Below are 17,188 nucleotides of genomic sequence, written 5' to 3' on the forward strand. Positions count from 1 at the left end.
TAGAAGTGCTCTGCGTTCAGAGCAGTTATCATTGTTTTCTCTGGAGTACCACCATATATAGAAGAGAAAACAAGACAGTTTTACCTCTGTAACCCTGCATTCTCTTCTACATTTTTAGAGAACGCAGTCAATCTAAATGTTTTCTAAAAATATTTAAAAACCCTGGAATGTGAAACTGTCACAAGGTCTAGATTTTATTAGTAAAGCTTTGAATATAATTTATAATTGACTTTGGCTTGTAAAAACTGTTAAGTATTAAGCTTTGTTCATTAGATCAGGAATGACAGCTAATTTAGTTTTGAAATTACACGTGGGTAAAGGGCTTCTTTCATGTTCAGTTGCTAGTGATCACAAGGGATAAGGTAGGTGCAGCAATGCAGCATGACCCAATGACAGCTAAAGCATGCTTCTTCAGTTAATGCATGTGCTCCTGAGCAGGACATTTGCTGTAGCAGCAGAACTGAGCAGATGGGCCCATTTTCACAGGGTACCTGAGTAGATGAAGTGCAGGATGTCCGACAGACAGGAACAGAAGTCAGAGTCCTTAACGACCACCCTGACAGGCACACTGCATGGTGGCACACCATGAGGAGTGAGCAGCCCAGCCCCAGCCTCCACTGCAAACAGGTTCTGTGCTGTGCGCAGGATGGAGGGGTCGTGGATGTCCGCCGGACTCTTCACATCAAAGAGCAACATGAAGACGTGGCTCACCGAGCACAGGATGACCTTGTGAGCTTTCACCACTTTGCTGGAGTCTTCTGAGTAAAAGGCCACGTCTGCACACTGGCAGCAGAACAGCAAGTTGTGCAGGTCGGAGTCGTAGTGCGAGGCTTCGCCTTTTAGAATGGGCATTTTTTCTGTGAGAGTTAAGAAGCAGTCTGTAAAATTGTGGCAATTATTACCTACAGAATATTTTCTCCCCAGAAATCTGATCAAATCAAGGACAATTTTTGAAAACAAAATTGGTAAGAAAATATCTTACATGCAATTTCAATACACTTAGTAAATTGCTACAGCGGTGGAAATATCTAGTAGAACATGTTCAGTAAAAGACGTCCACCCTCTTAGAAAACCTCTTAAGGCACTCAAGTTCAAAACAAACCTTGGCAGCTAATGCCAAACATCATGATCAGAGTGGCTTTCTAGTAGGCACAAGAAAAGATAAATACATTCTGAAAGGTAAACACTTGTCAGTGATTACTGCACTGGATATGTGCATCAGATGCTTGGAAACTAGGTGCAGTAGTTCAAGTGTAGCTGTACACACATTTCCCTTGTTTAATTTTCAGCAAATAAAAAAGTTACTTGCTGAAATCCTACAACAAAGCATTAGCTAATTACTGCCTTTTTAAATGTATCTGTAAATTTTTTACATAAAGCTTGTATCAATATGTACATTCATGTTTTTTTTGTCAAGTATATGAGAAAATGACACGTATTTTTGTCTAAAATATATTAAAGTCCACTGCAACATTGCACAGTTCTCCTCAAATTAATTAAACCAGCACTAAGAGACTGTCCAAATAGAGCAACATAACCAGAATAGCTGATGACAGGTAGCACAGCTCAGAATAATTACCACAAAATGTTAACTGCATAAAGAACACCACACACACAGCAGAGACCAGACATCGGCCAGCACCTGGCTGTTCCAGCTGAGGTGGCTGCAGTCGATGGCACTTCTGGGTCTTTTTTCTTTTCTTCATTTTTTCAGATGACTTCTGATTCAAACTTTGGATCATAAAATATTCCAGCTAGAACATGAAGCATATTTTTAAGAAGTCCTATTAATTCAAGAACAAACTAGACATGAAACTAAGGACAATGAGTGGATGCTATATGGAGGACTGAACTGGCAGCCATTACAAACGGTTATCCAGGTTGCCAGAGTCCTAGCACTTCTTTAACAGTATAACGTACCAAACTTAATTGGAATTGGCATAATGTAAAAGATGATTTATTCAAATGGCAGTGTTTTTTTTCCCCTCGTATTTAACCTCCTCAAAAATGACAGGCATGAAGATATTCAATCTATCAACTTCCAGTGGTTGCGAATTATACAACTACAGAGAATAATAAGACTTAGTAAGAATCAGGAGCAAGTAATGGAAACAACAAAGCCATACATGAGCTCTTCAGCTTGCAGCTAACCAGCACCACACAATGCCTAATGCATATGTGTCCAGTCCACTAGTTTTACTTTTTTTGTCCTCTTTTTCTAACTTTTAATGAAAAATATATATAGAAAAAAAGAAGCTTTGTTACTTATTGACATTAACTACATCATATATTTTATATGCAGTCTGAGATGATTCCTCTCTACTCAGTGTGGCCCGGGCAAGCCAAGAGGTTGGACACCCTGCTGTAATGTGCATTCTGGAAAAATCACGTTACAACATGATCTGTGTGAGCAAGGTTTGTTTTACCACAGGACACAGCAAGCATGATCACTGCAATAAAATTGTACTTCAGGTGAAATTGTCCATTTTACAAGAGCAAAGAGGTATAAAGGGTAGCTTTGTTCTAGCTAAAGGAGGTGTTAAACAATTCTAGCACCCAAGGTGCACACAGTACTTTATAAGAACCAGCAGACCTGCTTGGACAAGACGTAGAGAGGATTCCTTGTTTTTAATCAGAAACAAATGCATCCAATAAAAATTGACTAATTGATGTGTCAGATATGTCAAATGTCTATCAGGCCCCATGGAAAAACACTGCATTATTATTTCAGGGACTATCGTAAAGATCATGTGAAATCACTGTACCAAACTGCTGCATTTTTTTTTCTCCAAACCCAAATGCTACCAGGGAAGTAAATAAAAGATGCATTTATTTTTAAAATGCTGTTTAAAACATCTCATAAAACTGAAAATTAAACATTAAGCTGAAATAATTTTATAAAGACAAATAAATCTGGAAGTTTGAAACTGCTTAGTGGATCTCCTTGCACCCAGAAGAATGAAAAAGGAAAATGCTGGTTATAGGTGAAGTGTATTTAACAAGCTTTTCAGCTTCTGTCTCATATGAGTTTACTGCAGCTGACACTGGCTTCTGCTTGGGATTAAAATCACTGAATCATTAAAGCTGGAAAAAGCCACTAAGATCACTAAGTCCAACCATCAGTCTATCCCTACAGTGCCCACTAACTTGGTCTCTCTGTGCCACATTCACACATGTATCAAACACCTCCGGGGACCCTGACTCCATCACCTCCCTGGGCAGTCTGTGCCAGTGTATTGCCACTCTTTCCGAAAAGAAATTTTCCCTAACATCCAAACTGAACCTCCCCTGGCACAACTTGAGGCCACTACCACTCGTCCTCTTGCTCATGCCTGAGGGAAGAGCTTGACCCCCGCCTCTCTACAAACCCATTTCAGTGAGTTGTATTGAGAAATACACCCCCACCTTAAGCCTCCTCTTCTCCAAATTGAACAATCCCAGTTCTTTCAGCCGCTCCCCATAAGGCTTGAATGAGAACTGAGAAACCACAACAATATGCTAAAAAATCAGTCACTTCAGCAACCTTATCATTTTCATTTTACAAGTGGGACAACAGTGAGGGAGCAAGAGATGAAAGTTGAAAAAAATAATAATCAGGACATCGTAGAGTTATCAAGTTGGAAGGGACGTATGGAGGTGACCCAATCAGCTGCAGCTGAGCTCAGTGTTGGACTGAACTGTGTCACACTCACCACGCCTCCAAAGTATTTTTGTATGTAGAAGTCATTGAGAGCATGCAGCTCCAGGTAGGTGGCTCCAAACTCCTTGGCCAGCTGGGCCCCTTCAGAAGTAGTGACGCAGCTCCTCCTGTCCAGAGTGCACAGTGGGCACGTACAGGGCACTGCTGGGAAACAGGGACATGGGTGAGCCACTGTGCTCCAGCAATTGGAATACTTCCTAAAGAGTTGTAAAGATGTTCTGTTCAGACAGTAACAAAGTGGGAAGTGGGAGCAGTTATTTTCTAGTAAGAAATCTATAATCATGGCTAAAAGAACAACTTCTTTGTAATTGGTTCAAAATAGTATGCAAAATACTACACAAAACCCAGTTTATTCTACATTCACATTGTTTTAAATGCCATTTACATTCAATTTAAATTCAGTGCAAGGCAGAGAATTTGAGTAGGACGTTCTGAAATCTGCGCAGAAATCAAGCAGTGCCTTCAGAAATCTGGTTTGGGTTGGGTCCTGTGTGTCCTTGTGTCCACACGCATTGTTCTGGCCTGCAGGCACTGCCATGCATTTTCACTCTCCAGCCTGTTGCAGTGCAACCTGTTCACACAGCTCTCAGCTATGGAAAATTTTCCACTGCCTGTCCCCAGCTGCTGTGAGCACATATGTGCAGCAGAATACGGCTCATTCACATATATTTTGCATATTACTTAATGCCAAGATAGGTGCTCTTGAAGACTATAAAAAACCTGATTAAAATCTACTAGCCACCCAAGTGCAACTCTGCTTAACGCCTGTAAGAACTTACCTGTAAAAATGTGTGTTCAGATACAATGCACATGCTCTAGACTAGTTTCCACTGCTCTGACCCATGGATAGCATGCATTAACACTGCCTTTTTTATTTCTTTTGGCAGCAATACTTGCTGCGACAAAGGATTAAGCTCTTAGTAATTGTGCAAGCAAGCTGCTGCGCTCGCACATACTGCTCAGAAACAAAAGGGCTCTCTGTGAGCCCAAGTGGGTCGCAGCCAGACCTCTCCCACGCTGAGCTGTTCAAGGAGAGAGGCAGGGAAAAACTGGACAGGGAAAATGCCAGTAGCGGTCTGCCAGGCTGGCAGGACCTGTGCTTCAAATAGCAACAGCAGGTAAGAGAAGGAGCTGGGGAAGCCCAGCACCACCTCATCAAGACCTTACATCTTGAACGGCAGATTTATTACCCTGGTATAAATCAGAGCATGAAAACATCTTGTTACTGCTTGTGGTTTACTTGAGGCAATAATAATTATACAGTTTTAACTGTTACCGAGTTCCTTAAAAATCCTTTATCCATCACTGAGTGAAAGGATATGAAATTTGGTTCTGGCAAAACTGAATGTTATGTCCACGGAATATAAACCTCACGTTGTTTGTAAATGTGCTCATAAATCTCATCCTTCACTCTTAGCAGGTGGGATGCTCAGAAACATTTGTTTTAGTCAAACGTGTTAAGTAAAAGTAACTCGGGCTGACGTTTGGCATTCACCCCTCACGGGTGGCTGCAAGCTGATGCACTGAGTTTCATGCCATGTGCTAGAGATACATGATACCTGCAGCGTGGACAGAAAGAACCAGTAGCTTTAGAACTCATCTCATACGCTCAGACTCATGCCTCCTAAGCCCAAGAGATAGACTAAATCCCCATGTATGATGACTTCACAAAAAGAGTTGCTGCAGAGGTCAGGGCAGGATAGGAAGCCTTTTGTCACCAGGGTTAATTAAGCATAATGTTCCCTCCCACATGCCAGCCTACAGAACCACAGTACATAAGCATATTACTGTCATTCTGACAGATTAATTGTGTGTGTTAGAGACCTGGAAAAGCAATCAGCTTCTTGTGAAATTACTACATATCTCATTTCTAAGTGATATTTTAACTATAACTTCAGCAGATCAGATACATACCGTTTTTTCTTGCACCAACAGCAGAAATTATTACTGGAACTGAACAGTGGTTTAATGCCTTTTTTATCATTGGAACATAACTGTCCTTTAAGTCTTGAAATGAAGTCTTGTCATTGACAGAGTATTTAATCACAATAATATCAGCTCCTCCAATGAGACTGCGAGAGGTATACCAGTCACTGTCAAATATATCCTAAACAGAAAAAAAAAGATCAAGAATCCTCCAGGCCAGAGATGGAAAGATGAACTATTCAACATTCTTTAATGCAAGATCTTAGTGAAGTACTTTCCAGCAGTATTTTAATTTCCTATTCGAAGACATGCAAATAAGACCAGAATTGATACTCTGTAATTCTGTTGTTTGGGAAACAAGTCATTCTAATTGTGTTTATCTAGGAACACACTTACAAGAAGAAATACTGTTGTTACAGTTACTTAGCTTTTGCAAATATTTGTATTAAGGAAATAAAAGAACTTTCAGTGGTAGAAATCCGTTACTATAAATTTCATAGAAAATCATTAATTATCAAAATATTTCACACAGCTGTGTACAGAGCACAATACTATAGGAACATTTCAATATGAATTTCATCAGTGGAGTGTAATTATTACCCACTTCATAAAAAGTAGTTCCAAAACTACTAGCAGTAGTCACAAAAAGTGGTTCCAAGTAGAAACAAACATCAATATTTTCACTGAAAAGATCTTAGTCACATAAGTAACTTTCCTTCCTTGACTTCCCATTCAATTTGCCATTATTCAGGGCTATTAGATTAAGATTTACACTCTTAAAGTATTTTGTTTCCAATTAATTTCCATGTATTACACCTACACGTAATATGCAATTAATATTTATGTATTTATCATTTGCATGGCAACTGTAATTTCAAAATATCTGCTCTATTGAGGGCTAATTCAGAAATACCAGTAGGTTTTCACATATGCGCAACTGAAAACTCTTGACAAAAAGAAATCTGGAAATTATCCAGAGAACTGAGAGTCAACTCAAAACCCAAAAATAGCAACATCTTTCCGAACAGTTCTACACAGCATGAGGACAACTTAGAAGAAAAGATGATCTTGAGAAAAAGAATGGAAACAAACCATGATGAAATATGGAAGACATGGAAGAGAGGAGGAAATGGGCACAAAAGAAGTGACAGGAGAACTGGCCTCAAACGGAGGGTTGGGTGAGAGGGAAAATGCATATGAGTTCCGAAGAATGGGTCAGAGGCATAAAAACTTTACAGTTAGGAACCAAAGACATTCATAGAAGATTACTAATATCAATAGGTCTTTCATAGTCAATATAGGTATTTTTGATCACTTCAAAAGAGGCACTGTTCCACATCTGTCTGAATAATTAATATTGTCCCCACACTTAATAAGAAGAGATAGCACAAACTTGATGGAAGTCGATAAATCAGCAAATATTTGCCTAGAAAGACCTTCAAACCCCATCTTATCCGAACCAGAAAGATCCAGATTGCTACCCAGAACACATGTGCTTCAAAGTAAATATTGACACATTAACTTAAGTACCTCTGTAATAAGAATACTGGGTACAATCCTTGGAGAAAATCAGCCAGATGAGCATTCACAGAAACTGATCACATTGCCAGGAATAAGAACAGGAATATTCAGGGGGAAGCTATTACACTTTTTAGCTGATAAATGTCTCAAGAGAAGCATTTCAATAGGGTTACATGAAATCAAAGGTTTAATGAAAAGTAAAACACAAACCAAAAAGCAGTAGAGAATATTTAGCTATTACATTTGAAAGACAGATAGTATGCCTGTTGCTTAGCAACTTCCTTCTACCTGCTCGAGTTCTAGCCCAGCACATTTGCACATTTGTTCCTATGATATTTGGGATGACCAGTAATATCACCACTGACAACTTCAAGTACCAGTGCACAAACACACAAGAATTCCCAGTAAGCTTAAGCATCAATAATATAACATTTATGGAAACTTCCTGCTAAATGTAATAAGTAATTTTTACGTGTTACATGTCTATAAATGTAGGTCTTTCCATTTTTCAACAGAGATAAATACACTTCTGATATACTATAGTATCATTTCATATCGCAAAGAAAGACTTTAGAAAGACTTATGAGGTTTTGTGAATATGAACTCAGAAATCCTTCCAAAAAAGAACCAGCTCTGATCATAAGACTTAGCTTCAGCCTAAGCCTAGACCTGAGTTGCAGCAGAGGAACATCTGTGTCTAGAAAGACCTTCAGACCCCATCTCATCCAAACCAAAAAGATCTGGATTGCTACCCAGAACACGCATGTTTCAAAGTAAATATTGACACATTAAGTACGTCTGTGATAAGAATAGTGGGTATTCTTTCTCTAGCAAAGCACCCTGTGTCTCCAACCTGACACCAGCCCTGTCAACTCTGGACATGACATGAACTCTCTAATACACACACTCTGCTCTGGCCTCAGCCCTTAGCCCAGATCTTCAAAGAGACCATAGTCCAAGAAAAGATTGTTGTGGAACACCATCCATGCCCTAAATCCTACTAATGATAGCTCTAAGCCTCTTCTTCTTGCAAGAATCTCAACAGCGTATTTTGTACTTGTGTTTGACTGCATTGCGCCATTAACATTATAGTAGCTTAAGAACTCAACATACAGCAAAGGAATACATACACTTTTCCTTTTGAAGACAATGTTAATAAGAAAAACATTTAGTTTGGATGACAAAAGAACAAGGACAAGAAGACCTGGCCATTACTTTGTATGTAATGGGCTAAAAATCCTTTTGTACTTTTGTGTCTCCGTCTCTGCAGCTGTGGCAGTATCCTTAACAGAAACAACTGTGCAGATGCATGAATACAGCCCTTTGTTGTTGAATTTCTAGGAAAAAAGGTCTTACAAACACTTAGCACAGGCTGTAGCAAGTTCTTAGTTGCATGTGGCTGCATACTGCAGCAGTTTTGTGGAGGTCTGTACTTTTGTCCACTACCCTGTGTCACCACTGTGTGTCTCTGCTAATCCTAAAAAGAAGCATTTTTAGCAGCACTGACAAAGTTCCGGTGGGGATGGAATCCCCTTTCCCAGAAAAAGAGCCAGTCCTGAGCATATGAAAGAAGGTAGAACAATGCTGGATGCACCAGATCAAAGCTTCATGACACCCAATTTGAACTGTGTTGTGCAGTTTCCCTAAACTCTCACACGTGCCCCAAAGCCCACTCTTGAAAATAGATGTTACCTGTACAAACGGAGCAGAGTAAGACACATCCCCAGAGGTCTTGTTGCAATTATTTGCATTTTGCTTCAAATGTGGAGTATTTCTTTTAGATTACTGCTTTCATGGCAGGGAAAATGCTTCAAAAATGTCTCTGACAAAACAAAGGGATTTTTGCTCAAGATAGCACTAGGACAGAGCATCTGGAGCTTTAGCCATACTAAGTACTTCTTAGTTATCAGTTTTAGGAAAGTTTTAATATGAAAATTGCAAAGGAGTTTCTTTAGATGGTAAGTTCAGGAATAACAATAACCAGGTTCTGTCTATGACACTCATGTAGCAGCTACTTCTCATCACACTTCCTGCTCTTGGCACAGTCTACTTCCCGAGACAGACACTCACAAAAAGAATAAATGCATAGTCAAAGTTATTGCTCCAATTATGTGACCTTATTAGTTATGGCCAGAGTTCTGCTGCTATTCCTTTTGGGACCTACTAGAAAACAAGGTGCACTCCTCCCTTACATGCCTCCACTACGTACCTCTCTCACAAGGCATTCTCTCCACTGGTGAATCATGCTTCTCAAGAAGTTACACTGAAAACAAAGCCTTTAGAGGCAATGAAGACGTGGTTTTCCTGCAAAATCACATGGCTCCTCTAGAGGACAATAGTAGCTTTGTCATAAATAATTTATGAATGCCTGTATGGAATTGCAGTGAAATCCACTGTGCCCTTGCAGTGCCCACTCTCTTTCCACAAGTCCATGAGGATCTCACTGTCCATTTAGCCCTGGATAATGCACCACAGCAGCAGCAGCAGGGCATGGGAGCCTGACCATGGCTGAGTCCCATTCCCCTTGAGTTTTCCTGGAGTCCAAGATGGTTGTGCCATGGCTGTTGGGAAGCTCATCTCTGTCTAGGATCATGGATTCACTCAACATTAACTGAGCCTTCTCTGCATTGTTTTCTTGTAAAATGATGTAAGAATATTTGTAAAAAGTAAAATAAGGGAAAAATAATTTACCATGTTTTGAACACTCACTGTAATCTGCCAACATCAGACAGAAAATTTTTAATTGAGAAAAGTCAACATACCAAAAAACAAAAAATTACAAATTATGGTTTTGTCCCAAAGCAGTAATATGACTGTATTTTTAAAAACAATGAATAAAATTAAAAGGCAGATGAGGCTCCTTTGGCTTCAGACATACAGAGGGCCACCCAGCCTAGCCAGAAGGCTGAGCAAAAGGATATTGCTGCAAAGGAAAAGCCAGATAACTGCACCATGTATAACACCATGGAGATAAGAAACCTCAAACAATTCAAAGAAAAAAAAAAACAAAAGGAAGAAAAAAAAAAATGAAAGAAGAAAAAATGTGGCAAAACTCATGGAAAGACATAGTGGAAAAGCAGTTTTCTGAAAAAAAAATCAAAAGAGAGCTTTTTAAAATGGCAGTTAGCATATCTGTACAACAGTGAGTGCAATGGAGGTCTGCAGCCCTGTGGGTAGCACGGCCTGTACTTGGGAGCAGGTGTAGGCACAGCACATCCCATTGCAGCTGCATGGTCAAGCACAAAGCACTCCTCAAACTGCAGCTGCTCTCCTCTCTCCTTTCAGAACCTACATGCCCCAGGGAACACAGTGATGTCAGAGATTTAGATTCCAGAAATCAAGCATCTTTTATAAACTAGAGGAAGCAAGCTTCTGGACATATTGCTCCCTGAGGAAGAATAACAAGTCACTCAGAGAGGAAAAAAATATGAAAAGGAGAGTACAACCCCTACCTGGAACTGAAATGCTCCAGTGTCCTTATGGTACTGCTCCAAACAATGGAGGAAAGAAAAAGTAATGCAGGCAAGGGGTGACTCACAATGTCATTCATTCACTCATATTTTCCAACACCCCAATTCAGCAAATCAAAATATAAATTATAGTTTCTGTGCTATACTTTGCTCTGAAGCTGATAAAGATATACTTGCCATTTGATACTGCAGATTGTGGATGTCTGTGCTTTTCCTGCAGTTTTTACCTGTATACATGCAGCAGTATAACTGAACTCAATATAAAGTGACAGAAGATTCAAATCACAGACAAGTCAACTCACTTCCAGAGACTGTAAAATCTAATGCAACCACAGCTTCCTAAACAAAGCAACCTTTTCTAAAGCAAACCTTAGAATTTACCTTTCAAATTATTCCTTGCAAATTTCTAACTCCCGTTAATCAGGTTTATAAAAAAAGTAAATAAATTAGAAAGGGTATGATATACTAGTTCAGTGTGCTTTATGAGATCCCAGCTTGAGAATGCAGTAGCAACTTATTGGTCACTACAAATAAAATATGCAGCAAGGGTGATAGCACACACGTTTTCTCTAGTTCTTCATCTCCCTTCTCATACCAGGTCCATATTTTTTGTCCAAATGTGTTCCAGCCATATCAATCTCTAAGTAATGGTCATCTGGTGTATCTGTCCCTTGCACATAGAAGGTATCAGCATGCAACTTTGCAAACGCAGTGGACACAGCAGGACACAGCAGGACACAGAGATATACCCAGCACCTGACAGATGGACATCAGTGCTGTTTTGGAAGCAGTGACATTTTATATTTACAAAAACAGATTTTGAAAAGTATGCTCCATTGCTATCTCTAAAGCCCCAGGTCTCCTGCATGACTGAGGCGGGATGGTGAGCACCCTTCCCAAAGCCTGCAGTACTCTCCTGCACCCTGCAGCTGCCACCAGGGTACAAGTCTCCTCACAACACACTGCTGCTGCTTTGCACATTTGTAAACATGATTTTATTCTTGTAATTTTCTAAGAATAGTGATATCAAAGATTGCAGCACCCAGCACAGGCAGTGAACATACTAAAAGTTCCTGCAGGGTCAAAACAGAAACGCTGTGTGAAAAAAAAGCAGCTCTAGCCTCATATTAGATTAGGAATACTACTCCACAGAGCCGGTAGAATTTCTGCCTCTGACAGAAATTACCTATAGATAACCATGCCCAAGAAGCTTTTGTTCCTTCCTGGACAGTTTGGTAGCCACCTCCTGTCATCTAATACCACACCCTCACCACTGAGCTGCTGCTCAACAGCAGACAAGGATAACAATGCCACCACAAAGGTGATGCTCATTGCACAGTCCAGATCTCTCATGTTTCTCCAGCCCAGCAGGACTTCAGTAGCTCCTGAAAGACCCTGACACAACCCAACCCATTCAAAGAGATTTATGGAATGCAGCAAGATGCCAAGAGTTCAACCAACCCCACCTGGGCTTTTGACACCCAAGGAGTTAGAGACGTGCACATGCATGCAGACATCACAGAGATGTGGTGGGATGTGTCCCACAACTGGAGCATTATAATGGAAGGATACAGGATCTTCAGGAAGGACAGACAGTGGAGAAAATGTGTTGCCACTCTCTGTGTCACTGACCAGATGAAGCATATGGAACTCTGCCTGAGAAGCAGACGGTAGCTAATGGGTTAGAATTAAGAGGAGAGCAGGAATAATTCACCTTACAGTGGGGATTCTACTACAGGCCACCTGATGAGGAAGACTGAGCAAATGAAGCCCTCTGTAGACAGACAGGAATCTTGGATGACAATACACCAGGCAAGTGATAGAGGGCTCAGTGAGGAGAGGTGCAGTGAGGAACTTCATTCTCATCAACAAGAAGAAAAGCTTGTGGGGATTGTGTATCCTGAATGTAGTCCTGGTTGTAGTGACCATGGGATCCTTAGGGCAATCAGGAAGGCACACAGCAAGCTCACTGCTCTGCACTTCAGGGGAGCAGGCTTTTGCCTCTTCAGAGAACTGCTTATTGGGGTACAGTGGGATTAAGTCCTACCGGAAAGAGATTTCCAAGACAGGTGGTTCGTACCTAAGGATCACCCCCTCCAATCTCAAGAGCAATGCATCCCAACAAAGAGCAATGGAAAAAGGCCAGTAGGCCTGCAACAAGGAGCTCCTGGGCAAACTCATACACAAAAGGAAGGTCTACAGAGGATGGGTAACATGGGAGGAATACAAAGACATTGCCATAGCAGCCAGGGATCAAGCATGAAAAGCTAAATCTGGGCAAGGATGTAGAAGGCAACAAGGAGGGCTTATGTAAGTACGTCTGTGATAAAAGCAAGACTGGGGAAAAAGTGGGCCCTGAAGGAAACAGGAGTCCTTGTTACTTGGAATATGGAAAAGGCTGAGGTACTCAGCCAATTTTTTTTTCCATCTTCCCAAGCAAGTGTTCAAGTGACATTACCCCTCCAAAGGAAGGGACTGGGAGCATGAAATACTATCCACTGTACAAGAAGATTCGGTTCAAAACCATCTAAGGAATCTGAAGGTGCACAGAGTGATGAGATGCATCTGTGGGCCCTGAGGGAACTGGGAGGTAAAGTTGCTAAGCCACTATCCATCGTATTTGAGAAATTGTGATGGAGTTCCCACTGATTGGGAAAGGGGAAACACAATTCCCATTTTTAAAAAGAGAAGAAGAAAGACCCAGGGAACAGAGACCAGTTAATTCCATCTCTGTGTTCAGCAAGACAATGGAGCAGATCCTCCTGAAAACTATGCTAATGAATACAGAGAACAGAGAGCTGTTTACTGATAGCCAGCATGCCTTCTCTAAGGGCAAATCATGCCTGATTAATTTAGTGACCTTCTACAAGGGGGCTCCCAGAACAAGACAGACACAGAGATGCTGGAAAGGGTTCAGAGGAGCCCACAGAGGGCTGGATGACCTCTCCTACTGAAGAAAGGCCGAAGGAGCTGGGCTTGTTCAGCCTGGAGTGGAGAAGGCTCCAGGGAGATCTCACTGCAGCCTTCCAGTATTTCAGGGGAACTTACAAACAGGAAGGAAATACGCTTTTTACATGATCTGATACGACAAGGGGGGATTATTTTAAACTAAAAGAGGGAAGATAGAGGTTAGGAAGAAATTCTTCACTGAGAGAATGGTAAGGCATTACCCAGAAAAGCTGTGGATGCCCCACTCCTGCAGGCACTCAAGCCCAGGTTGGATGGGACCCTGACCTGGTAGGTGGCAGCCCTGCCCATGGCTGGGGGTTGGGTTTGTAGGCTTTAAGGTCCATTCCAACCCAAGGCATTCTATGACTCCATGATTATACCACGATCCGTCTCACAAAAGAACTCATAAGAAAACTTTGTAAATTGTACCCATGATGCTTTTTACAGACAGCGAGTTGAACTGAGGAGTGCGGAGGGCAAAGGCAGCTTGCCACCCTTTAATTAGTAGACTCATAGTAAATCAGTGTATTCGTTTGCTGAGTTTATGTCTAGTGCCAGCCTGCCTTAGCCATGTGGATTTAATCTAGATAAGATACAAATTGAGGTAAAATGGAAGTTAATTTCAAACGACAGAGATGGAAACAATACAAAGCCCACCATCCCAATACCTTTAAGCACCAGTAACACATAGGAAATAAGAATCCTTTTCCTCAAAGAACGTGAAGTGTTAGTAACAACTATTCTTGTGGGACCATCAGTCACTGTTCTCAGCTGTAATGCAGTATGTCTACAAAAAGAACAATCCTGCAAGGACAACAATGATGTCAACAGACCTCAAGAATCTAGACTATGAACACCAATCCAGTTCTGCTGTACTCTAACAAGCAAACAGCTTCTCTCAAAGCCAAAGCCCTCCCAAGGAGTGCAGTCCAGCTATCTGAGATGTCTGGCTAAGTGAAGAATGCCTGTTGTTCCTCACTGCTCCCTCACCCGGCTCCTTCAGCTGAAAAAGGGAAAAACAAGAGGCCAACCCTCAAAAATACAATGCCATAGACAACAAGATAGCTTTTCTGTGCCCAAAGTGATAATGTTTCCAGAAATGAAGAATCTTGTTCTCTGGAAGGTCAAATGCATATAAACCAACACAAAAACATGAAAACTGCATCTTAAAACTAGGCCTACCTGTATTTCCTATCCTACCTTCCTCCAGCTATCGCTGTCCCCTTCCAACTTCGCTTACTGATCTCCCTTGACATCTCCTGTGAAGTCCCACAGCAATGAATAATATCCAGCAACTTTCATTCATTGCTGTGCTCCAGTGAACCAACCAAACAACACGTGACACACATGTAACATGCAGCTTCAAAGACTGAAAACAGAGTCCTCAGTTCCATTCGGTGTCTATAAGTGATTTTAAAAAAAGAGTCATACCGCAGGTTGATGGTTGAATCAAATGATTCAGTTTTCAGATTACAACCTCCTAAACATGAATTTCTGCAACTTTTCGATTCCTGTAGATTCCAAAACAAATTTCCCTTGCTGGGCTGAATAATTACAGGTCTGATTATGGTCTCAGAATTTTAATTCGTTAAAGCTATTTTTTTTTTTTTTAAAGGCAACAAACTAGTCATTAAATGTTTTATTAGAGATTACCAGTGTCATTTCTTGGGTAATAATTGTCTGTTCATATTTGCAGTTGTGTCACTTACTAACAAGGGTCCCAATAACACGGTCCAGTGCCAGAACTCTTTTTATTTACCTTCCAATGTAAGAAATATATAATGATTATAATAGAATTAAAATGACTCGACACAGTGTATTTTGCCAGAGGACAAATAATAGAATATGTCACTTTTCAAAGCTGGAAAATCGTATGCCTTTCCAACTTTACAGGAAAATAATAAATGTTTTATTTTACTGTTGGTGATAAATATGTTGAGAGAGATTTTATGATGCAGTGTCACCAACAGTGTTCTTGTTTATCTGTGGATTATTTCCAGTGAAGCTTTCATCAAACAGCCTGCTTGAAAATACCATCTCCCACCTCGTCAATGAGAAACTTTCTGCCACGATTCCCTGAGACTACAACACGCTTTGGTTACATTTTAGATGAAAACGTGATTAAAATCGCGAGGTAACCGAAAACCGAAATTTTTCTATTTGATCCAAGCAGCCTGCCCCGCTAGGTGCAGCTGCATGGATCCCGGCGGATCTCTTACCCAGAGCGGGCAGTCGTGCACCACCAGCCTGACATTGCCGAAGACGCAGGCTTGGTACTCGGTGGTGACGGGGCTCCTGGCGTGCTCGGCGGACGGGCTGCTGTCGATCTCGGAAATGAGAGCGCTCCTCCTGAGATAGCTCCACATCAGACTCGACTGCTGACTGTCTTCAGAAAGCACGTCTCTCTCATTCCCGAAAGCTACAATATTAACTGACCTGGAACAAAAACAATGAAAGACCAAGGACAGGGGCGAGAAAGAGCGAAAAAAATCATTAAAATCAAAACCAACACGTCAGTCCTTTCGAATTCTCCTCCTTAGCTCGGCGTTAGCACCCCCGGTAACCAGCAGCCGAGCACGTACATGATCTCGGATCCAACAGCGGGGCGAAGCGGAGAAGAGGAGCGCTGCTGCTGGCGCTACCAGCCTCCAGCCCGCTCGGCCGCCCGCTGCTCCATGCCAGGGATTACGGATGCGACGTCCGGGAATCTCTCAACATGTCCCTGCTGCGTGCGGATGCCCGGCTCCCTGCTGCCGCTCCAGCCGCCGGGATGCAGCGACGCACGGTGGGAGCAGCTGTTGCAGCGGTTGCAGCAGCAGAACAAGCAGCAGCAGCTCCTGCTGCACCGACCCGCGGCTGGAGCCGAACCCCACACGTACGCCGAGCGCCGGCCGCTCGGTCACGGCCATGCATCCTGACGTCAGCCAGCTGGAGCAGGGCAGACGCAGTGGGGAGAGCGAGCTGACGTTGTGCGGGCCGGTGGAAAGCTGTGCGGCCGCGGCGGGCACCGAGAACAGCATTGGGCTGCAGCGGGGCACTCTCCTGCGCTGACCTCCTGCGTCGGGGTGCGGGACAGAGCAGTGCGGAGGACCGGTCGTGCCCTGCTCGTTGGAGTCAGTTAATATTGGGCTGGTGGCTTCTTAAATGCACTTGCATTTAAGTGCAGATTTTCCAGCGTTACCGTGCTGTTTACAACACTCTTTTTGGAGCCGAGGGTGCTCCGAATATAATGCCTCCTATTTGTTTCCATGGAAACTACAACACAGGGTAAAACAGTACAACTTGACAGAGAAAGCTCTTTGCTACAAAACTATTTTTCAACATCGTCACCACCATTAGGCAATTCACGTGAACGAGCTGATTAATACACCCTTCACTTTGTGGTGTGACAGCTGTACATGGCCATCCTGAACGTGGCTTGCCTTTCACATCGCAGGTGCCACTGCTGGAATGCACTACCCACCCCTTACTGTGCTCCATCCACTGTTTGGTCTCTATCAGTATTCAGCAAGCATCAGCAAATGTCAGTGGGTGCCACTGTCTCTTCATGAAGCAATTCAGTGACACAACTTCATACACTTCTTTGTCAGACACCGTTCTGTCAGACTGCCCCTCTGCTGCA

General features: G+C 42.1%; 1 protein-coding gene across 3 annotated transcripts in view; it reads right to left on the reverse strand.

Moving 5' to 3' along the window:
- The window catches only part of RHOBTB3 (Rho related BTB domain containing 3), a 30,963-nt gene extending 14,620 nt beyond the window's left edge, over positions 1 to 16,343 (reverse strand). For 2 of the 3 annotated variants that reach the window (XM_042822785.1, XM_042822783.1), the window contains exons 1-6: positions 16,149 to 16,343; positions 15,786 to 16,002; positions 5,615 to 5,807; positions 3,693 to 3,844; positions 1,643 to 1,754; positions 492 to 857 (exon numbers count right to left, since the gene is read on the reverse strand). In XM_042822785.1, the coding sequence (XP_042678719.1) occupies positions 492 to 857; positions 1,643 to 1,754; positions 3,693 to 3,844; positions 5,615 to 5,807; positions 15,786 to 16,002; positions 16,149 to 16,150 (1,042 nt within the window). In that variant the 5' untranslated portion in view covers positions 16,151 to 16,343. The remainder of the gene's footprint in view (positions 1 to 491; positions 858 to 1,642; positions 1,755 to 3,692; positions 3,845 to 5,614; positions 5,808 to 15,785; positions 16,003 to 16,148) is intronic. The other variant, XM_042822784.1, reaches the window with a different exon arrangement.
- Between the last annotated feature and the right edge of the window lie 845 nt (positions 16,344 to 17,188).

The sequence above is a fragment of the Centrocercus urophasianus genome, unplaced genomic scaffold, assembly GCF_019232065.1.
Source record: "Centrocercus urophasianus isolate 14NV4802_14NV808 unplaced genomic scaffold, USGS_Curo_1.0 seq_21, whole genome shotgun sequence".
NCBI classification, from domain to species: Eukaryota; Metazoa; Chordata; class Aves; order Galliformes; family Phasianidae; genus Centrocercus; species Centrocercus urophasianus.